Raw genomic sequence first — 24,695 nt, forward strand, 5'->3', positions numbered from 1 at the left:
CTCCGCCTCTCAGCCTGTCTCCTACAAGGCGTTGCTCCTGGCCCACTTAGTCTTAGAAGGGAAAACCTGGATGGAACTCACACTTTTCCTAAGGGAAGCTTTTAGCCAAGGCTCCCAGCTCCACCCATCAGGCAAGACCTGTCTTCTAAGGCCTGCTGTCCTTTAACAGATAGTAACTCCTCTCCCCTGTGGTGAGAACATCTGGAGATGAGAGGCGGGTGGGAAGGTTTCAATTGGAAGATTTGTCCAAAATTGTGGAGTTTATGTCACTAAATGTTAGCTTAAGTTAATGGTGAGAAAAGGACTGCAAAGTTTCCCTTCTGTGGCCACTGTGACCTCATTTTTCCAGTACGCCCATTTTCCCTTAGGAGGCATCTGAAGGAAGTAGTTGCCCCAGCTGCTGAGGCCTCCATTTTTGGGCCTGTGGGTGGGGGCAGGGAAAGAAAGGTCAGAGGACAGGAGGGGACATGCTTAGTCTAGACTCATACTAAGCCCATCTTTGCCTTTGAAAGGGAGACTTGGAAATTTAGCTGGGGGGGTTATGAAAAGGGGGATACCTATCCCATTCACTGTAGTCACAGTTCCATCATGGTATATTGGGACTCTGACGTCTAGATCCCTTAACCTATAAAATGATGTTATACATGCTGGAGGGACAACAGGACATGGAGGTTAAGAGTATGGTCTTTGGAACCAAACTCCTGGGTTCAAATTTGAGTGTTATCCCTAAGCAAACTGACAAAGTGACTTCAACTCCACGTTGCATTTCCACATGTATAAAGTGGGGGTACATTAATGCCTACAGCAGTAAGGAATGTTTAAGGATCATTTGTAAAGTACCTAAAATGATGCCAGAGCTATACATGTCTCTACATGTGTGCGCGCATGCACACACACACACACACATATTTGACAATCATATGAATGTTGATAAAGCCCTAAACTTGGATATTTTCTACATGGAAGCAACATACTTCCTTGTGAATTATTATTATCTATTATGAACATAGTAAAGTTATTATTTACAATTACTTTTGGACAAAAGTTACTCTAGGCACATCTATCCTCAAAATCATTTTTATTCTTTTTAATATTTTTTCCATGGGGAAAAATAAATTACTAGAACCAACTGCCAAAAAGACATTAAGATTATCTTTGCCTTTGGGGAGGTATGCCTTTCCTAGTTTCTGTGAAGTAACTACACGTCTGGTTTTTTAATCAAGGATGTCGGAGGGTAAGGCAATTACTATTAACTGTATACCTACTCTGTGCTGAATGTTTTATCAATGGCAAGAGCAGAAGCAGAAGAGACAAGGAGGAAAAGAAAGAGAAGGAAGGGGAAGTTGAAGATGTAGAAAGAGGAAAGAAGCTGGAACTAGCATTGATCAAATTTTTAATCGTACTAGGCATTCCTAAAGTGATTTATATACATAACATTAGCTAAGATAACAATAATTCTATGAGTTACATCATCCCCAGATTATCATCATTGAGATTTAGAGTAATTAACTTATATCTCCATAGTGTGTGACAAAATAAGAATGTAAGCCTAGGTCTATCTCATTCTTGAATCTTCTTTCCTTTGCATCTATCATCTTATGTAGTATCCAGAAGCATCCTAGGAAGCAAATCTTCTTATAGACTGGACACTGGAACTCAGGTAGGATAAGCTACTTGTACAATACTATCCAATAGGTAAGCACAAAATCTGAAAATCCGATCTAGATCTAGTTGACTCCTAAATGTGAACCTTCTCAATGACATTTCACTAAAATGCCTAAAATTTCAAAATTTCACTGATGTCTGTTTACCCCGAATATAGATAATACCACCTGAATATAAAACACATATTAACATACACACACACACACACACATACATACATACACACACCAATATATAACTACTACGTGAACATATCTATATCTATAGTTTCTCCAGATTCCTTCAAAATAAATATCGGAAAATTTGAGAAAAAACTATGAAAGTAACAATAGGGAGGGATGGGCAAAACCTCACTAATGTGTACTCCTCAATCCCAAAGCAGCGACCATGCTTCCTTTTCCTGGCATCCCCTCTATTATTGAAAGGAAATAATAACTTCTGGTAAAGATTTGGACTGAGCAAACTAAATTTGAAGGAGTCAGGCCCAAGCTCATTTAAGAGTAGACTGATGCTTCTAAGAAAGAATTAAGAACAGGGTTTTGGATTGAGTTAACAAGGTCTTTGTTGAATCACTCCATAGCTGTCAGAATGGCTATTATCAAAAAAGGTTAAGAAGTGACAAGTGTTGGTGAGGATAGGAAGGAAAGGCAACACTTGTGCACTGTTAATGGGAATGTAAATTGGTGCAGTGCCTATGGAAAAAACAGTATAGAGTTTCCCTGAAAAACTAAAAACAGAACTACTGCATGAGCCAGCAATTTCACTTCTGGGTATTTATCCAAGAAAGTGAAAACACTAACTCAAAATAGATACGTGCATCCCAATGTTCACTGCAACATTATCTGTAATAACGAGATATGAAAAAAACCTAAGTGCCCACGATGGGGGAATGCATAAAGAAAGTGTAGGGCGTGTGTATATACAAACACACACACGAATATCATTTAGCCATAAAAAATAAAATCTTGCCAGACGAGCACGGATGGACCTTGAACACATTATGCTAAGTGAAATAAGTCAAGGAAAGAAAGACAAATACCATATGATCTCACTTGTATGCAGAATCTTAAGGAAAAAAAAGCTCATAGATAAAGAGAGGCTGCTCAGAGGCAAGAGACTGGGGTGGGGAAAATGGATGAAAGAGGTCAAAAAGTAGAAGTGTGCAGTTATAAAACACTTAAGTTTGAGAATGTCATGTATAGGTTTGTGACTACAGTTAAGAATACTGAATTGTATACCTGAGAGACGCTAAGAGAATAGATCTTAAAAGTTTCCATCACACAAAAAAAATTATAACTATGTGATAATGGATGTTCATTATTAACTAGACTTATCATGGTGATTATTTTGCAATGTGCACAAATGTTGAATCATTATGTTGTGCACCTAGAACAATATACTGTTATCCATCTATTACATCTCACTAGAGGAGGATGAGGAGGACGAAGAGGTCTTTGTTGAGTTCTGAGACAAGAACTTCAATTAGGTAGTGGAATAACTTCCAAGAAGCTGAGAAGTGACTAAGAGTTGGAACCAGAGCAGAAGTTTCACCACCCAAGAAAAGTGAAGAAAAAGATAGTGACAGGAAAGACTGTAGAATCCAAGAAAGGTTATTTGATGACACAATAGGCTGGCCTATGTCAAAGTGCAGAGAAAGGAGACAATGATGAGGCAGTCTCTATAGCCTACATATTGAAACTACAGGCTATAGAACCTGAGAAACATGTTTAAATCCTGGTTCCAGAACTATTGGCTGTGGGACATTGACAAGAGATTTCTCCTTCTGAACCTCAGTACTTTCACCACTCAGAAGTTATGCTTTGTATGCTTACTATATACATGACACTAAAGACAGAAGCTATTGTGACCAAGACAAATCCAGAAGTCTGGAAGCAAGAGACCTGGATTTTATCCTTAATTCTGTAGGCAACTGAAGCAGCCTCTTGTGTTCTAACTTCTTTCTTCATAAATCATACATCATTAAGAAGGACAATAGACATACCGGAGTTCTTTCAGAGGCTAATAACCAAGATGGCTGGGGTAAAGCTGAGTCAGATTTAAGAACAGACTGATTTCATGGAAAGTTATTGAAGGAACAGAGGATGCTTACCAGAACTAAGACCTAAAACATCTCCACATACCCAGAAAACTGTCACTTAGAACCAGGAGAGAGGACGGATTTTTACTGATCTACTTCTGTGTGCTAAACATTGCTACTAAGCAGCAATAGATTATTTTTCCTTAATAATTTGTTATTTTAGCTACCTTAGAAACAATTCTATAAAGTAAACATTGTGAAACCCATTTTACTGGTGAGAAAACAGAATCCTAAAAACTTCAGTAATGTGACAAAAACACAAAGGAATTTTGTACCAAAGCTATTAGAACCCTCATCTCTTTGATTCTTAAGTATATGCTCTGTTCAGTAAGTCAGTGGGTAAGTCTATTTCAGTATAGTTTTGATGAATGGAACTAGAGACAAGAATAGGAAATATTTAGGAAAGTATTTTTACTCAATAAACAAAACATTCTAGTAGCAAGTGAACAAGCTGCTTAAGGGTTATTGGGCAGGCTTTACTTGGAATATTCAAATACAGACTCTTGTAGGGTCTGGTAGCAAAGAATTAATTGACTAGGATAGGACTAGATGCCTGGATAATCCCTTCCACTTCTGAGCCCACCTGCTCTTTCCTTCTTATAAGCATTATTTTGATCATAAAATAAAATAATGGAATGTGGAGAAGGAGAAAGGAAAGGAAGAGAAAGAACAGGACGGGAGGAGAAGACAAGTAAGAACTTGTCTATATTCAGCACTTACCATGTACCAGGCAGAAGGCTAAGTATGTTAGATGCCCATCTCATTTAATATAATAACCTCAGAAATTAGGTATTATTATTATTATTAACCCCACCTCACATCCGAGGGAGCTAAGGTTCAGAATTCCTTGCCAAAAGTCACATAGGAAACAAAGAGCAGCCAAGACTTGATGACAGATTTGACCAGCATCAAAAGCAAACTTTTAACTACTAGATTAGAAAGCTCAAGTTATTCTATTAGATCACATAGGTCTATGGGTATATCAATACTGGCTGTGGGAGACCACCAAAAGATCAAACCTAGTCAACCTTCTAGACCTAACTACCAAGTTACAAGAAATACAGGAGCAGAAGAACATGTTAGATGATACCAGAGGGATTTAATGAGCAAAATCTAGGCTGCGGGGATCTCCGCTGGACAAATGATGAGTTTCCTTAATAAAATAACACAAGGAATAAGAAGAGAAAGATATAAAGGAAGGAACGTATACGTTAAAAGAAACTTCCTTATCAACCAATGATAGTGTTTGTATCTTATTTAGATCCCACTTTGAACAAACTAGAACAAACTTAAAAATAATTCAGTAAATATGAACAATGATTAGATATTTGACGGGATCGAGGAGCTGTTAATTTGGAGAACATGGTAATGGTAATGGTACTGACGCTATTTTTTTTTCAGCCCTTATCTTTTGGAAATGTCGACTTGAACATTTACACATAAAATAACAATATCTGAGATGAGACAGAAGGTGACATGTTTTGTGTGAGTTGATCACTATTGCAGCTGGAAGGTGAGAGGTATATGGGAAGTTCATTTCACTAGTTTCTCTGTTCTTGTATACATTATAGTTTTCTAAACTGAATTGTTTTGGGCTGGGTAGCAGAAGACCCAGGGAATTTAACAGTGTCTTCCAAAATGAGAATATGTGGAGATGAAGCTGAAAAAGGAAAGAAACATGTGGTCCCAGGAAAAGCCCTATTCTTCAAGGTTTTCTCTTGCTCCCTGGACCTGAGATTATAGACTGGAACCCTTTTACTCAGAAACACTAGGGATAACATCACTCTGTTGACCGGAGAAGGCACTGCAGAGACTGACTCTGTAACCGTACAAACTCAACGCTGCTTTCAGCTGCATCTGCCTGGTGAATTGTGAGACACATCTGGAACAACTTTTTGGTTCTTAGAGAGAAACAGAGGAGAGAGTAGAACTGTTTGTGAATTCTTTCTGGGTCCTTTGCATCACTGCTGACTGAAGTTGTTAGACCCAAGAGGAGCCCCCAGTGAACAGGGCTAAGCTCCAGAAGGGATGGGGCCTACAGCTTGTTCTGTTCCTGGAAGCCCAGCACCGCCCTGGCTGGGGCAGTCTCTACATGATCATGTGATGGATGAGTGGCTGTGGGTGAACTAGAAAGGGATTCCAGTCCTGGTTCTGATATGTGTTAGCCCTTTGAGGCTTCAGGGGGTACCTGTCCTTTATGAGCCTCAGTTTCCTTATCTGTAAAATGGAAATAAACACTGCTACCATCATAGGCCTCCTGAGAGGATTAAGGGGGCCAGTGTATATGAAAGTAAATTGGTAACTCATTCACTTTTCACTCATTCATTCATCTATTCTCATTGAGAACTTACTGAATTTCTACTATGAGTCAGGCACGATATCAGAAGATGTTGGTGCAATGCTGAGCAAAAGTTTCCCCAGACCCTGGTCTCATGGGTTCACCCCCGCAAGGTAGAGGACAACCATTTGACTCAATATCAAGAAGGATATTCTAGAAGTGAGGGAAAAGGATGCCTGGGGTCACAAAGCAAGCTGTTACTGGGAATGCTCAAACACAGAGTCCACTACCTTAGCAAAGCGAAGCAGAAAGGAATCAAGAAGTAGACTATGGTTGCACTACATGCTTGTCTAAATGCCTTCATCTCTGAGTTCACCTGCTCTTCCTCCCTCACTGGCAATCTGTCATCATAAAATAAAATAACCAAATATGAAGGAGGAGGAGACCCAGGCATTAATGAATTACAAAACATAAAAGTATAATTAGAAACTGAGGGGCTCCTGGTGGCTCAGTCGGTGAGGTGTCTGACTCTCATTTTTGGCTCAGGTCCTGGTCTCAGGGTTGGGAGACGGAGCCCGAGTGCGCTTGCATGGAACCTGCTTAAAATTCTCTCTCTCCGCTTCTCTCTTTGTTTCTCCCTCAACCCCTACCCCATTCGCAAGTGTTCACTCTCTCTAAAAAAATAATAATAAATAATAATAATAGTTAGAAACGTTGATAACCGCTATGGAAGAAAGATAAAAAAGGACTCAAAGTACATAAATAAATGGGGAGCTTATCAAACCTGGAAGCTTCCGTGGGATTCTGGTATAGGAGTAGCAGTTAACTCAGAAAAGGAGGGGGATGGGTGACATGCATGCCAATTAGAGGGAATAGCATTTGCAAAGACTTTTTGGCATGACAAAGTTTAGCCTTTCCAGAAACTGGAAGATTGCCAGTGACTAGAAAACAGAAAGCAAGGAGGGTAGAGGTAAGATGAGTTTTAAGAAGTTGGAAGGGCCAGTCTAAGGAGCTCCATGCAGGCCACAGTAAGCACCTCTGTCTTGATCCTAAAGAACTGGAAGACAGTTAAGTGTTTGAATGAGAAAAGTGATGAAAGTATGTTTTAGTTTTTGAAAATTTCACTCTGGCTACAAGGAAGAAAATTAACTAGAAAGAGCAGGGATCATTATTAGCCCATGGGGAGGCAATTACAATAGTCCAGGCAAAACTTGAACCAAACTGGGTAAAAATGAAGTTATTTGAGAAGTTCTTAAGAAAAAAAGAATCTATAGGATTTGATAATGGGTGGTAGTTTTGGGAGGATGAGTGCAGGAAGGAAAAAAAGTATCAAGTATATCTCACTGGTTTCAGAATTACAAAAACTGAGATAGAAAACACTATCAAAAAAGACAGTCTTTTGGGCGCCTGGGTGGCTCAGTGGGTTAAGCCGCTGCCTTCGGCTCAGGTCATGATCTCAGGGTCCTGAGATCGAGTCCCGCATCGGGCTCTCTGCTTGGCAGGGAGCCTGCTTCCCTTCCTCTCTCTCTACCTGCCTCTCCGTCTACTTGTGATTTCTCTCTGTCAAATAAATAAATAAAATCTTTAAAAAAAAAAAAAAAAGACAGTCTTTTATGGCAACTGTAGTGTCTGCAAGACTTATAAATGAGAAGCCATTCTACTTCCATCACATGAAGGGATTCAACCCTGGAATGAATGCAAGTGAATCAGTATAGACAGTAGAAGTAGCCAATTTTTTCAAAAATTTTGGAAATTAGATAAAGAAATGAAGATACCGTAGCTGAAGAAGGTATTACGTAGTGACAGTGTCTTCAATATACATTAGACTTCTGTTTATGATCATTTAAAAAGCTGAAGGGAAGTAGCTAATAGAGAGTATAGCAAAATGAGAAAAAAGCTCAGGTGCTCAGGTCAAACCATGGTTCTACCAGTTCCTATTTCTAGGAACTAGGGGCAAGTAGTCTAACTTCTCCATGCCTCAGTTTACACAATGGGGAAATAAAGACAGTAATAATACCCACCATATGGGGTTCATGAAAGGGTTCAATGAGCTAAGTAAATAAAGGGCTTGAGCTGAGTTCCTGGCCCAACTGAAGTGCTTAGTAAATGATTGTTATGAAAAGTACAAGGGAAAGACATTATACCATTCCCTTTTTTATCACATTTGCTAACTGAATTCAATGTCCTATAGGGCACGGGTAGGGAGAGGACGCCCTGTGCTCTGACATGCAAAAATGTTTGCATTTGCTAAGTCTGTATGTCTCTGATGTCTTATTGAAGCTGGTAGTCTTCTGGTCGCATGAAAGAGCTACGTTTTCCAGTTTTGCAAGTAGGCAAGCCAAGCATTAAGTTCCTCTTTTGTAATTGACCATGAGCGTGTTGAGTAAGACATGGATTATTTCTCCCTCTTTTCTTTGATCTTCCCTCTTGCCAAGGACTGCCTGACAGTCTGGTTTCTGGCCAGGGCACCTCCTCAGAATGCACAGAGATGGAGAGGAAGTGGCCCCACAATAGCAGAGATTTAGGCCAGATTAAAAGTACTTGACTTTCCTAATCCCTAAACAAGGAATTCCCTGAAGGAACTTCAGAATGAAAGAGATATATGAACCATGGTTTTAGTGAGTGGTTCTCAAGCTCAGAGTGTTTCAGAATCACCTAGGAAGCTTGTGAAAATGAAGATTCCCAGCCTCACCCCACCAGAGAAAAATAATCGTAGGATGAAGCCAGGAACCTGACTTTTTAACAAATGCCTCCTCCATCTCCATCCTGATGGATTCTGAAGGACTTGGCGACCCTCTGAAACCCAAGTCCCCACATCCCACTAGGTATCTTGATCTCACTTGTTCTGCTTTGCCTTTTTTCTTTTTTCTCTTCAGCTTCTAATATATAATATTATTTACTATTCTGATTGCTTTTTGTCTCCCAACCATGCCCCCATAGAAATTAAGTCTCCAGGTGGTGGAAATATATGCCTGTTCTGTTCTCTAATGTATCTCAAATGCCCAGAATAGTGCCTGACCTAGAGGAGACCCTCATAAATATTTGCTAAAATTATTTGAATTGAGTCCCCACACTCCCAGCCATCTCATAGATAAACTTCTGTAGTGGGAACCCTAACTGGTCATCTTATATAAGTCTTCTACCATGTTTGGGTCTAGAACATTTAGGAAGTGTGTGGATGCCATGGATCTTTGTTGCTGGGAAAAAGAATTTTAAAATATATAATTTGGCATAATTTTCTGAGAAGAGATCCAAAGACCCTTCAATATCAGAGACCTGCAGTCCCCAAATTAATACCCTTGGTTATTTTTTTTAATTATTATTAACATACAATGTATTATTTCTTTTAAGGGTACAGGTCCGTGATTCCACAGTTTTTCACAATTCACAACGCTCACTGTAGCACATACCCTCCCCAAGGTCCATCACCCAGCCCCCCATTCCGCCCTCCCCCTCCACTCTAGCAATCCTCAGTTTGTTTCCTGAGATTATGAGTCTCTTCTGGTTTGTCTCCCTCTCTGGTTTCATCTTATTTCATGTTCTCCTTTTTTCCCCTATGATCCTCTGCCTTGTTTCTCAAATTCCACATATCAGTGAGATCATATGATAATTGTGTTTCTCTGATTGATGCATTTAGCTTAGTATAATACCCTCTAGTTCCACATAGCTCTGGTCGCTGATACTCACCCTTCAATGGTTGTTGCAGTCAATCACCTAAAGTCACATTTATTTTTATTTTTTAAGATTTAGTAATCTCTACACCCAACACGGGTCTCTGAGTTGAGATCAAGGGTTGCCTGCTCCACTGACTGAGTCAGCCGGTGCCCTTCCAAGTCACATTTAGTGATGTCTTTCCTTTGATCCATATCTTGAAGGTGGACTCCCCGTTGTTTATATGGTTCCCAACTCCCTTGATGCAGCATTCAAAGCTGCCCACAGCTCCGCCCCCTGAACATCATTTTTTCCAATTTGATCTCTTCCCAATTTCTCAGACTTTGTGCTACAGAGTAACTGATGAAACACATAAGCTTTAGAGGCACCTGGGAGGTTCAGTCAGTTAAGTGTCCCACTCTCAATTTCAGCTCAGGTCATGATCTCTGGGTCATGATATTGAGCCCTGAGTCAGGCTCAGCACTGAACGTGGACCCTGCTTGAGATTCTCTCTCCCTCTCTGCTCCCCCACCCCCACTTGCACACACACTCTCTCTCTTAACAACAAAAACATGCACATGATTCAAGCTTGAATTCTGACCGCACAAGTCACTAGCTATGTGACCTCAGATAAATTACTTATCTCTGTAAAGCCTCAGGTTTTGCTTTCTAATTTGTAAAACGGACATTAAAATACATACTCAAATGTGTTAGGAGGATAGAGTGAAATATTACTGATACAGAGAGAGTGCATATTAATACACACAAAGCCCTTAAAAATGCCAGGCACAGAGTTAGCATTCAGGAACTGTTGAGTTTTGATCTTCTGTTCTATATGTTTGGCATATAGTATTTGACATAACTTTCTTTCCCCTTCCTTTCCAATATTCCTTGGTCTAGACCAAGGTTTGTCAAACTTTCTTGTAAAGAACCAAAAGTAAACATTTTGGCTTTGTGTGCCATACTCTGTTCTGTGGCTCTTACTGTACCCTGCTGTTGCTGCAGAAAAACAGCCACAGATGATATGCAAACGCATAGCTACATTTCATAAATGTTATTTATAAAAACAGGTGGCATGCTGGATTTCACCCCTGGGTCACAGCTTTCCAACTCTGACCCGGGCTAGCTTTGGAACTTCATAGAACTGGGTTCAAGATTCTCTGAGTCTCAGTGTCCTTGTCTATTACATAGAGATCATAATAGTACTTTCCTCATAAGGTGTTGGATGATTAAATGGGATAAGCATATAAAGCCCTCGGCACAGTGTTTGGCCTGTGATACGCATCTCATCTCGTAGATGGTATTATTCTCCTTATCAACAGACTTGCCTCAAGCTGTTCCATGATCGGCCCATATCCACCTTGCCTGCCCCAAGAATCTTTTCCAGACTCTCTCTGAGTTTCTTTCTCCCACTTTCCTAACACTGTTGGAATGTCAATTGTATTATTTGAAAATAAGTCATGCATGGATGTAACATATGCAAGTAATTATAGTTACTTATGTGGCTCTTCTGCTTCATCCACTAGACTATGAGCTCCTTGAAGGCACAATCTGTGTCTTATTCCCCTTCTCTATCCTGTCTCCTAGCACAGAATCTGGCACACACCAAGCACCCAAGGCCAGGAGATGGTGGCAATGGTGCTACAGTAATGGTGACAGCGCTTGTGATAATGGTGGAGGTGACGGTGGCGGTGGTAATCATGGTGGGGGGAGGGGTGATCTTGGTTGTTAATTTCTTTTCAAAGAGCAGTCATTTGGAATTCTCTTCTCAGTGAGAGCCAAGAAGTGTAAATAGAGCAAACAAGTCCTTCTGGCAGAGAGAGAGGATCTGTTGGAAGGTCAGACAACCACAACAAGACCAAAATTATACATGGCTCTTCCTAGAGCAGCATGAAAAGAAAAAGAAAAAACAAAACAAAACAAAACTCACATGATTGGAAGTCAGGAGATCCGAGCACTAGGAACGAATCCATCTGTAGAGTATTTCACAGTGCTCAAGTTACTAGCAAAGGGTGTCTGGGTGTCTTAATCTTTCTGTGTGAGAGCCCTGTGGGGAAAGTTATGACTACCCATTTTACAGATGAGGAAACTAACTCTCAAGAGAGATGAAAGACACTGCTGAGGACAAAAACTGTGCCTAACTACTTCAAATTCAGAACTGGCTTTGTGACTAAGGGCAAACCATTCCTCATGTTTAGGTCTTATTTCTACTATTTGCAAAATAAAAAAGCTGGTCTGAAAAATAAATAGGATATGATTTTAATATCCCCTTTTACTCATAAATGTTGTCACTGCCCTAGTACACCTTCCTCTTCCTAATATTAATTTAAGGATAAAACTGTTACTGTCTTTGGATGGGAAATAAATTGTAGGTCACAGGATGACTCTTCTAACCTCAAAATATTTCCCTTATTTTCAGGGTAAAAGTTAGGTCTGACCCTATCACAGCACCAAGAGATAGTAAGGGATAAAGTGAGACCAGAATTCTCATTATACAGATAAAGAAACAAAGACCAAAACACAATGCATTTGTGTCCAATGTCATATAAGAGTCAAGGACAGAACCTAGTTCAGATTCCAGGTGTCCCAATCCTCTAGTTCTTCCTAAGAGAATTCCCAACCCCAACATGGATAGAGATTTATATGCGTACTCTACAAATAAGTAAAAGTAAGGTCACCCAGTAGTCAATGGCAGAGATGAATTTCTAATCCAGCTCTGTCTGGCTCTTCACCTTGACACCATCCTGTCTCCCCTACCGGAGCCTCTTCTTCTCCCTCACCCAAAGGCTAAGTTAATAGCCACACAAAGTCTTCTACATTAAGTACTAGCTGCACTATAGCTTTGGGCTATGTGGGGTCATTTAACAGGTGGAGGAGGAGGTTTATGTATTAATCAAACTGTCCATCACAAAGAATTTTTTCCTGCTTTCCTTGTTCTTTAAATCACAGCATGACATGTAATGAAGTGCTCCTTTCTGACTGGTACAAGACATCATGTCTTGCATGCATTTATGGAGATGGACCCAAGGAGATCCCAACTGTTAAAGGATCTAGTGTCTCATGGCCCCCAGGGCTAGCCAGAGCACATTCTAACCCTGGTCCAGAATCAGAGGCCAAAACTGCCTCATAGACCTCATGTAAGTCAAACCCCTCACCAACACTCCCTAACCATGCTGTAAAATGGGACTCAAGTTGACTGAGCACCTCAAATAACCCAAGGAGTCAGGAATTTTTACATAGAAAAATGGTTCCATTCTGCATCAGGAGGTCTGTAGGAGAAGAAAATCCTTTTACACATGTGTAACTCCACCTGTGGTATCCCTTACAACAGAATATGAACTCCAGCAATGTTTATAAAGTAATAAAATTTTCTTATAATCCCTCCATTCATGATCTGCACTTTTGGGTTAACCAGTGACCTTTCCCATGCAAAAACACAGCTCTTACTCTAAAATGTCATGTCCCTAGCACAGGGCATCTGTAAAGTTATTAAGTACTACTTAGAAGAGGACATACCAAAGGACTCATTTTAAAAAGAAGGGTCAAGGGGCGCCTGGGTGGCTCAGTGGGTTAAGGCCTCTGCCTTCAGCTCAGGTCATGATCTCAGGGTCCTGGGATCGAGCCCCGCATCGGGCTCTCTGCTCGGCAGCGAGCCTGCTTCTTCCCTCTCTCTCTGCCTGCCTCTCTGCCTACTTGTGATCTCTCTCTATCAAATAAATAAATAAAATATTAAAAAAAAAAAAGAAGAAGGGTCAAGTTTATTTTATTATTTATTTTTTTTTTTAAGATTTTATTTATTTATTTATTTGACAGACAGAGACCAGAAGTGGACAGAGAGGCAGGTGGGGCGGGGGGGGGGGGGCAGAAGCAGGCTCCTGCGAGCAGAGAGCCTGATGCGGGGCTTGACCCCAGGACCCTGAGATTATGACCTGAGCTGAAGGCAGAAGCTTTAACCCACTGAGCCGCCCAGGTGCCCCAAGAAGGGTCAAGTTTAGATAAACATTGTTTTTATCATTGTCACAGAAAATGTTTGCCCATCTGATGCTATGTGCCAGGTACTATGCATTCATGAACTCATTTGATCTCCATAAGGACCTCATTTCACAGATGTGGGAACTGAGGTTTGGAGAAATCACTCAGCATCACACAGGGAACAGGAGACTGAAGCAGGATTCTAAGTAGAGCACAAAGCCTGAGCGGCCTGCTTCCACTTAGAGAAAGTCTCTTGCAGGAAACTCAGAAAGTAACTCACTCAGCCTCTCTGCCTTCTCAGATAGGAAAAGAAAAACCCACACAGGAAACAAAGACTTGCCCCAGCCTTGTGTCTCAGTGTCAGAGCCCAGGCCAAGATTCTTTTGTGTTTTTATCCACATCCACTTTTGTGTTTGTGTCCACCCCTGGCTTCAGAAAAATGAGAAGAGATGGCGGAGCCATGGGAGAAGGAGTGATGGGGTCTGGGAAGGAGGCAGAAAACAATGATCCCAGGGACAGTGGCTGCCTTCTCATCACACCAGTCTCACTCAGCGGCCATATTGCCCTCTTCCACATAATTTCCACACCTACAGTTGGCCTGTCCCACCCTCTCCTACCTTACTTAGCCTTGCTCTACTGGAAAGGCCTAATGTAGCACAGCCCCTAGGCTGTCGTACACCTTTAAAAGGACCTACCATTGGGATCTGGGGCCAGGGAGTAGAAGCTGGAGCCTCAAGGAAGCAGCTCATCAGCCAGCTCTAACGTTTCTGAGTGGGGATGACCCAGAGGAGGACAGCCTGTAGCCGAGAAGATGGCACTCCTGCCTGTCTACCTGCCCAAACTCTTCTCTGGCTTCCCACTGCTGGGGCCAAACTCCTCACCTCCATAGCCTCTGCAGCTCTGCCTCGCCGGGTCCTGCCTCTTGGTCCTCAAGTACTGCTCATGGAGCTGCCCTTTAGTCTGGCCCCTGCCCCATGGGATCTCAGTTTTTCAGGGAAATGGGCCATGCCTGCTCACTCTTCAGGCCTTCGCAGGAGTTGGGTCTTCAACCTTACTTGTGCTCTGGCTCCTCCCCCTCTCCCGCGACCCCCCGCCAAATCTAGTCCTCTACTTTAATTTATGTACCTGACCCCTCAAAACTCAGTTTAAATGACACTTCCTCAGAGAAACCAACCCTAACTCCACAAGACCTCCTAACACACGCTTTTCAACCCACTGACCTGGCCTTCTCTTGGTACTTTGCAGTCTGTCTTGATTTGTGTGATTGTTTCACTAATACCTGTCTGGTCCACAAGTCTGTAAACTCTATGAAGATAAAGACCAAGTCTACTCGTCGTCCACTTCACTTCTCAGGGCATGACATAGTAGCGGGCATATAGTAAGTTCTTACAAATACTGAATGAATGAATGAATGAATGAATGACTAGTGCTCTAAGAATTCCAAATCTTCCGTAAGGAGAACAGTGACATCTAGTGACTGCATTCACACTGGGGCTTTTCTGATAACATCCCACCAAGTGGCCTTGAAAACATCTCCCTGGATTTCCGTAGAAATGGATGTTTTGATCATGCCGAGGAAGCTGGCATGGAATCCAGACATGGGGGAATCTGACTCCTACGCAAGGAGGACGAGAACCGCCACTCCTCTTGCTACCACATGGGCCAAGAACACATCACAAAAGTCCTGTGACTTAGCTAGGCTGGTGCCATATTACAGATGAGAGGAGTGTGGCCCAGAAGGGCAGCACTAGGCCAAGATTTTGAAGCAGTAAATGAGGATTTTCATTAACTTCCCCCACCGAGTCCTGGAGAGCTCGGCCCCATGCAGCTAACCAAGAGGCTTTGCTCATCCACACTAACAGAACACTGGTCAGACAATCTTTGGTATTCATTGGAAGTTTCAACAGCCTCCTCACAGGTCTCCCTCTTTCCACACTTGCATCTTCACAGTCAACTCTCACCCTGAAGCCAGAGCGGGGAGATTTATTCATATTTGACTTTTTGTTTTAGTTAGCGCGGAGACCTCTGACGCATCGGATTAGATCATCCATGAGGCTTAGCTTGTGACTCAAGGTCATTATAGCACCATGCATGGTTAGGCTTTATATATTCATCTACTTTGGGTTCATTAACTAGCTAATTTTAATACTTCAAAAAAAAAAAAAAAACCTCCCACAAATCCACCACCCAAAATGCTGGGTAGGAACATGATACACCCATGCCATGTCCCTCGTGCCATTGTCCTGCCTCCCCGACTCAAGACTGTCATTATCCTGAATCCTATGTTGACCATTTCCTTGATTCCTTTTTTAAATAGTTTATAGCACCTGTATTCATTCAAAAAATGTAGTGTATTTGGCACGCATCTGTTTTAATTTAAAACAGGGGAAATGGTTGGGAGGGAGACAAACCATAAGTGACTCTTAATCTCACAAAACAAACTGAGGGTTGCTGGGGGGAGGGGGTTTGGGAGAAGGGAGTGGGATTATGGACATTGGGGAGGGTATGTGCTTTGGTGAGTGCTGTGAAGTGTGTAAACCTGACGATTCACAGACCTGTACCCCTGGGTATAAAAATATATTATATGTTTATAAAAAATTAAAAATTAAAAAAAGACAGGTGCTTAATGGATTGAGCCACTCAGACACTCCTGTAAGTCATATTCTAATAGTACCTAATAATCAGTTATATATACTAAAACAAACAAACAAACAAACAAAAAACAGGGGAAATGGTATCACACTATATAAAATGTATCTTCGGGATTTACATTCTTCATTTAATATTATGTTCATTCATCTCATATTTAATGATACTCTAGTTCATTTGTTTTTGTCTCTTGTAGATTATTCCACTGCATGTATATTCCACTGTGCACTTATTTAACTGCTCTCCTACTGACAGTCATCTGGGCTATTTCCAGAGGGCTCCTTCTGCTGCATGAATCTAACCCTATCGAATCTGTCCTGCATATCCTAAACATCTCACTCCCCTTCAAATGGGATCCAAATTCAATGAGGTAGTTTACAATAACCCATATGAGCAGGTTCCTTCTGACCTCTCTGGCCTCATTCCTGCTTTCCTTCTATCTCTTCATCTTAGTCATGGGATGCCTTCCAGGCTTTGTACAGATCATGTTCTCTTCTGCTTCTGGTCATCTACCTGACACTCTCCCCAGGTCCTTACTCTCATCCCCCTCTCTCCTCTAGGAAGCCCTACCTGACCATTTACCACCTTCTAGCACTCAGTCCAATAGAACACTATGGTATGAAGGCATAATCCATAGCAGCCTGATGGTATTGGTTAGGGATCTACCAGACCATCTTCTTTGGGCCAAGGGCTATGAGAGATTTGCTGCAGAGGGAAGACTGGGGACAAAGTGGAGAAGCTTTATCCACCTTCCTCTCCCTAACTGAAGGAGTGGCATCACTATTCTTGGCTTTATGGATTGGGATTCCTGAAAGACTGCATTTAGAAAAAGTGTTCCATGAATACAATTGTGCAAACCAGTGAACAAATCATTTATATGGTCTCTTCAAGCCCAGACATGCTGCCATGGGATATGAAGGATGCAGGAAGAGGAAAAAGAGGAGATCTAATTTCACAATTAAGCACCTAGGCTCTGAAGCAGACCAACTTTGAGCAAATCAGTAAACATCCTCAAGGTTTCCTCACTTGTAAAGTGGACATGACATTAGGATGAAGCATATGGGATTACCATTTTTTAAAAAAGTATTTATTTGAGAGAGAGAGAGAGAGAGAGAGAGAGAGAGCAAGCAAGCATGTGCACAGGGAGGAGCAGAGAGAGAGTTTAGCAGACTCCTTGCTGAGCTCAGAGCCTAACACGGGGCTCCATCTCATGACCCCAAGATTATGACCTGAGCCAAGACCAAGAGTTGAACAGTTAAACAACTGCACCACCCAGGGGTCCCTGGAATTATCATTTTTTATAAATAAGAAGATGATCAAATGCTGGCAATTTCATATACGTTAAACCAATATTTATACATAAATCAGATCTGGATGGAAGATTAAATGAGATAATCCAAGTATAATATTGAGGCAGAGACCTTTAGGTTTTTAACAAACCCATGTATCTTCTTCCCCAGACCATCAGATAAAATATATTTCCCTGTTTTTGTTTGTAGACAGGTGTGCCCAATGAATGAGTTCGACCCAGTGGAAAGGAGCTGAAATGATATTTGTCACTTTCGGGCTTGGTGCATGTAAACTTCTCACATACGATCTCCCATGTACTTTCTTCTTCCACAGCAACTGTGGAAGCATCAGGTTGATGAGGGCACAGGATAGAATAATATGGGTCTTGAACCCCTTCTCAGAGTAATAACTTCAAGAAATATTAAGAAATAACTTCAAGAAATAACTTCTATTATATTAAGCCATTGAGATTAGAGGATTTATTGGTTATAACAGCTATATGTGTACTTAAAATATGGTAAGGGATCAATAAATATCAGCCATCACCATGACGGTGATGAAAGACAATCCCAATGGACAAAGGGCCCACAAGGGCAAGAGGGAGGAAGACTGGTACTTAGATGTGAATTAGTGGCTGTATCAGGGGAACTCACCTCCTTGGTACCATTGTCTTGGATCAGGGTATAAAGTGGTACCACACGGTTGATTTCCAGCAGCACTGGTGTGGGGCTCAGCTGCTCCTTGCCTGGTCGGCGGCAAAGGTGGCAGGTAGATGGACAACGGCCTTTCTCCTCACAGCGGATCTCCACACCTGAGATAAGCTGGTCATCCGACAGCATTTGGGCGGTCAGCAGCCCTGAGAGGTAGGTGATGAAGGGCATGGACTTGAGTTCCTTCTTGCTGCCCAGCTCTGTGGTCTCTAGAGAGAGAGAGAGAGAATTCAACATTGTTCAAAAGGGCAGACTCTTGAACCCATAGGGTCCAATGTGCCAAGGAGGTAGTATCCCATGGAAAAGAAAAAAGATGATAGAGTGGTTTACTCATGATGTCTTGGAAAGAGCACTGGCCTGATGACTCAGATGTCAGAATCGTGTCTTTTTTATTCTTCCTATTAAGCAGGCCCTTACTTTCTCTGGGCCTCACTTTTTCCATATTTAAAGTTGACTGGTTAGATAAGAGGACTCTTCAAGGACCCCGCAAGATGTAACAAATCAAAGATATTTTCTCAACAAGAGATTCCTATCTACTGTCAATTTAAACAAATTCTACCCTTCTTTTGAAAACTTGCCCCAGTCCTATATTTTCCATGAAGTTTCATGTGATGGGGGAAACACCAGCTAAAGTCAATTTCCATTTAAATCCCAATTCTGGGACGCCTGGGTGGCTCAGTTGGTTAAGCAGCTGCCTTCGGCTCAGGTCATGATCCCAGCATCCTGGGATCGAGTCCCACATCGGGCTCCTTGCTCCGCAGGGAGCCTGTTTCTCCCTCTGACTCTGCCTTCCACTCTGTCTGCCTGTGCTCACTCTTGCTCGCTCTCTCTCTGACAAATAAATAAATAAAATCTTTAAAAAAAAAATCCCAATTCTGCTTGATAATAGTAAGCTACCTTGGGAAGGTCTCCTCATACCCCAAGGTCTGTGAGGATTAATTCTGTAAAATGGGGTTATAATACTCACTAAAACAGTTATGAGTGGTAAATGAGACAGAAGGAGGTGGACCTATCTGGAAAATCATTCATGAATTCCCCTTTCTGTCTGAGTTCATCTGTCCCTTGTTCAAACTTCTTTTTCTGCCTTCTTCATGTGCATGCTGAGATCTAATTACCCATGCTCCATTTTGTGCTATCTTTCTTGATCCATACCACCAGCATTTCCCACTTCTGTCTTTGCTCACCTGTCTTATTCTTCTCCTCTGCCTCTTCAAAGGTTCTCCACCCATCAGTGCTCCATTCCATCGTCACCCTCTTCAGGAAGTCTTTTCTCTCCTTGCTCTAGCCCTTCTTCTCTGATTAAGTATTTCTGTTTATAAGACCTAATCTTGTTAAGCTCTTTTCTCATCCCATTGTCTGCTGACCTCTCCGGTGATATAATCTACTCTTGGAGATGGGACCATGTCTCCCATTCCTGCTTCCCACTCCCCAACCCCTGCTTCAGTGTTTAGCATAGTGCTAGGGAAGTACTTGTGACTCAATCAGAGAGGGAGATTATAGAAACCTGAATAGCTAGAATAACATTCATGATCTAGTCTAGAGGTTCTGAAATCCTTCTGGGGAATTCTGTGGATCCCAGGCAGCATCTCAACAGATGACTGCCGAGGGCAAGAGGGAAACTGGGTGGATGGAACTCAAAACCCACATTTCAGCTTCAATGAGAGCAGTTCTACTTGTATCTCTTTTATTGACTGGCCTTCTATGTAAGACTTCGTAAGAAGAGAAGGGTGTATGACTATATAAAAAAGCTTGAAAAGCAAAGGGATTTGTACAACCCAGAGAGTTCCATTTGCACCAAACACTGTTTGAATGGTATTCTTAAACTTGTGCAATGCATAATCTGAGTGGCAAAACGGGGCGGGGGGTGGGGGGAGGCTGTGATAAGGGGCAGAACTTGGCCCAGACATCAGCTTCTTTCAAGGCTGGTAAAGTTAAGGCATGCTCCTGCCTCGGTGGAAACAGGGGTCCTGGGCACCAAGGCCTGAGAGAAAAGAAGTAGGGTTACCTCCTGCTCTAGCTCTCAGCTTGCAGTGACATGCAGCTGATCTGGAAATGGGCTTGCCAATGAGAAATACAAATAAATGCAGCCTTCATTCATTACTCTCTGGGCCCTCGGGCCTGGGATCTGGGCTCCACCTTTTCTGTCTGGCTGTCAGCAAATGCTTATGAGCATCAGATCAAAGGCTCAGAGGGAAGAAGACAAGGCAAATTCCAACTCACCAATCCTTCAGGGGGATTAAAGAAGGGTAGTTACTAAGATAAACAAAACAAAGCTGTGAAGAAGGCATCTCAGCAGCTGGGCAGACAGAGACAGTCCTGCATTCAGACAAGTTGAAAGAAGAAGATGATGATGACTTTTGGAAGGGCAGGCTGGAGGGACAGTTTTGGAGAAGGATGACTTCGAACTTGGGAGAGAATAATCATTGAGGGGAGAAGCTCAGAGGGCAGTCAGAGCTGCAAGGACATTAGGGGGGCAGTTAACTCACACTCTGACCCAGACGTCAGTAAATTAACTGGTCCATGAATCAAATCCAGCCCTCTGCCTTTTTTTTGTAAAGAAATTTTTATTGGAATACTGGCATCTTCATTCACTTATGTATTGTGTATGACGATGATGGCACAATTGGGTAGTTGCAAAAAAAGATGCTATAGCCCACAAAGCCTAAAATATTTGCTACCTGAATAAGTTTGGGGACCTGTGCTCCAGGCCCAGGTTATAGCTGGGGCAACGGAGTCTCAGAAGGAAAATCTATCTATTGCCACAGGAATGTGGCAATATAATGGATTAAAGTAAAAACACTGGAATCAATTAGGCCATTGATACACTTAAATTGTGAATCTCCAATTAAAAAAAATAGGGCGGGGCATCTTTTCTCCCTAAACCATCTTTCAAAAACTATTGAAAAAGCATATATTTGGAAATGCTACTCTGGTACAACCCTCCCATTTAAAAAATTTTTTTCAGTGTTCCAAGATTCATTGTTTATGTTTAACACCCAGTACTCCACGCGATACATATCCTCCTTAATACCCACTACCAGGCTCACCCATCCCTCCACTCCCCTCCCCTCTAAAACCCTCAGTTTGTTTCTCAGAGTCCATAGTCTCTCATGGTCCATCTCCCCCTATAATTTCCCCAATTCACTTTTCCTTTCCTTCTCCTAATGTCCTCCATGTTATTCCTTATGCTCCACAAGTAAGTGAAACCACATGATAATTGGCTCTCTCTGCTTGACTTATCTCACTCAGCATAATCTCCTCCAGTCCCATCCATGTTGATGCAAAAGTTGGGTATTCATCCCTTCTGATGGCTGAGTAATATTCCATTGCATATATGGATCACATCTTCTTTATGCATTCATCTGCTGAAGAGCATCTTGGCTCTTTCCACAGTTTGGCAATTGTGGCCATTGCTGCTATGACCACTGGAGTACAGATGGCCCTTCTTTTTACCCTGAAATTGCAGGGTCATAGGATAGCTCTATTTTTAATTTTTTGAGGTATCTCCACACTGTTTCCAAAGTGGCTGTACCAACTTGCATTCCCACCAAAAGTGTAAGAGCGTTCCCCTTTCCCACATCCTCGCCAACATTTATTGTTTCTTGCCTTGTTAATCTTTGTCATTCTAACTGGTGTAAAGTGGTATCTTAATTTCCCTGATAGCTAATGATGATGAACATTTTTTCATCTGTCTGCTAGCCATTTGTATGTCTTCATTGGAGAAGTGTCTGTTCATATCTTCTGCCCATTTTTTTGACATGATTATCTGTTTGGGGGGTATTGAGTTTGAGGAGTTCTTTATAGATCTTGGATATCAGCCCTTTGTCTATAGTGTGATTTGCAAATATCTTCTCCCATTCCATCCACCCTCCTATTTTGAACAAGGGGAAATAGTGTCCCAAAGAAAGACCTTCCAAAGTCGTATGTTGAGTTAGTGTTCCTTTCGGCACACGGTCCCAATCTCTTCTGTTAGCCAATTTATCACTTACACTACTATTTCAATCTCATATTTTAAAACATAGATGGCCTACTTCTCACAGCATCTTGCCATATGCATATAATTTAATTGGGAATGGAATGTGGTGCTGGGAGTAAAAATTCCCTTGATCAAACAAACATTCATAGCTACCGGGTTAAAGATATAACTAGCCATTTAACAACAAAACAGGCTATAGATCTTTGCTGTTCTGTTTTTTTCCCAATAAATCTTTTTTTTTTTTCAGTCTATCAATTCAATTGTGTTAAAAGCCCATAGTCTAGGCTGCCAACTGCCTTGCAGTAGCAATCTAGAACTCATAGCTGAACTTAGGGCTGGTTTTGCAAAAGGAGGACACTTGAGAGTCACCTGGTCTAACCCCATTGCTCAACAGCTGAAGAACCTGAGACCTAAACAAAGAAATAGATTTATGTCTATCTTCCAAGCATTTAATAACAATGATCCTTTTTGTAAAGATTGTATCATGCTTAAATTATGGTCTGGATGGGAGTTACAACAGGGAAAACCATTAACCATTCCATTAATTATTCCTCTGTAGACATCACAATTGTGAAAGTTAATTATTTCTGATCCAACCTCACTCTGTGCCTCAAGTCATCTTTAGTTCAATTGCCAGTTCTTCAGAAAAGGCTTCCCTGAACTCCATCCCCATGCCACCAAGCCCCTATATGGGCTTCATATTAAAAAAATCTTGTAGCATACTGTTCTGTTCTATCCATCATCTCTCAATGTCTTCAGACTATAAACTCCAAGAGGACAAAGACAGTATTAGTTGTGCTGATTTCCATATCCATTGTACACAGAACCTGGAACATGTTAAGCTTTCAGTAATAGTTTCAATAAATATTTGTTGGATATATATTTAAAGACCCTGATCACCAAGCTATCTTATCAGAGCACTGATAAGTCTAAGAGCCAAGCTTTGTGAATTTCAAGACTAACAATTAATTGATGGCTTGTAATCAAGTGACAACCTCTTCCCAAAGTAAAATTAGCTTTCTCAATGGGAAGGTTTACAGATGAATAGCTGATCAATTTGCCAGTTGTTCTGATCTCCTCTGGGTTTTCACATAGGCCCTTGCCATTGAGGGGATGGGAGAGTTCAGTTAAAACAGGCTGTCTTTAACAGGCAAGGATAAAGAGCATTTTTGAAGAGACTTATCCTCTGTTCACATTCCCCATCCCTCTGAACAATGCTTCCAAAATAGGATCATGTCTGGTTTTAAGCCCAATTCAGTTCCAATGACACTACAACCCATTCATTTGAGAACCTGCCAACTGAACTCTCTTTTTTCTCCTCCCAAATTCCTGCTGGGTATTATTTTGTTGCCACCAAAAAAAAAAAAAAAAAAAAAAAAAAAAAGGCAGCCTCAGTTGAAGTGACAACTCCTTGTTGGGAGGGCAGCCAGGGCTTTCCGGCAGGAGGTGATGGCACCGCTTGCCCTCATCCAGAAAACAAAACAAAGGCAGCAGACTAAGGGCTCCTGGGAGAGCCAAAGCTGTGCGAATGTTTGTTCAATATTCGGCAACAGTGCAGGGCGCTGCCTCCCAAGTCAGACAGGCTTGCCTTGGCAATAGGCTTGCACTTGAAGCATTTAAAGGCTCCACAGGGACCAGAGGGGCTCAAATTAGAAACGTTAAGGGTGGGGGAAAGAGGGTGAGACTTTTATATCATAAAGAATGGCCTTTATTACAGCCATGGCCTCCCAGGAATTGCTGAGATGGGATCATTTCTTAGGCGGACTTACTGTCTCCTGCTGGAGGAAAGCAACTGCTCTGAGGCCTGACTCAAGGACCCACACAGATATCCTTAACAAAGGGAAAGTAGCCAGCTGAGAGGCCATCAGCGAGGTCTGCCCCTGTGCAGGGTCCAATCCAAACTTCCCAGCCTGACAGTCAAGGTCCTGCATCGTCAGTGCACCCTTCGTAACTCACGGCACCAACCCGACTGAGTAAGTTCTTGTGCGGATCAGATAAGGTGCCTGGCAAGGGTTAGGCACTCGATCCCCATTAGTTGTTGCTGTTGTTGCTGCTGCGGTAGTTATAATTCTTAGTCCCACTGTTGTGACAGGATGTTACAACTGAAATTTCCACTGAGACACCAAGATGGAATAGAAATGAAATCCCCAAACCGAGCCCCAATATGCAGAACTTACAAAGGAGATGAATCCTAACTGGTTTCATAACTCCCAAAACCTCAGCCAGAACAAGGAAATAAAACAAGGTCAGAGAATAGGCAGGAGGGATTTAGGAGAGATTTGTCTGAGGCAGGCAGTGAGTTCCTATTTAGGGTTTCCAGCACCCCAGGTGAGACACGTAGGACATGCTACCTTCTAATCCCGGTCTGTAAGAAGGAGCCTCAAGATTGCCTCTCGGAGAACTTGC

General features: G+C 41.9%; 1 protein-coding gene across 3 annotated transcripts in view; it reads right to left on the reverse strand.

The window, feature by feature from the left end:
* ASTN2 (astrotactin 2) overlaps positions 1–24,695 on the reverse strand; it is an 855,422-nt gene that overhangs the window by 162,691 nt on the left and 668,036 nt on the right. For all 3 annotated transcript variants that reach the window (XM_082697137.1, XM_082697136.1, XM_082697135.1), the window contains one exon: positions 18,257–18,522. In XM_082697137.1, the coding sequence (XP_082553263.1) occupies positions 18,257–18,522 (266 nt within the window). The remainder of the gene's footprint in view (positions 1–18,256; positions 18,523–24,695) is intronic.

The sequence above is a fragment of the Mustela nivalis genome (genome assembly GCF_964662115.1).
Source record: "Mustela nivalis genome assembly, chromosome: 13".
NCBI classification, from domain to species: Eukaryota; Metazoa; Chordata; class Mammalia; order Carnivora; family Mustelidae; genus Mustela; species Mustela nivalis.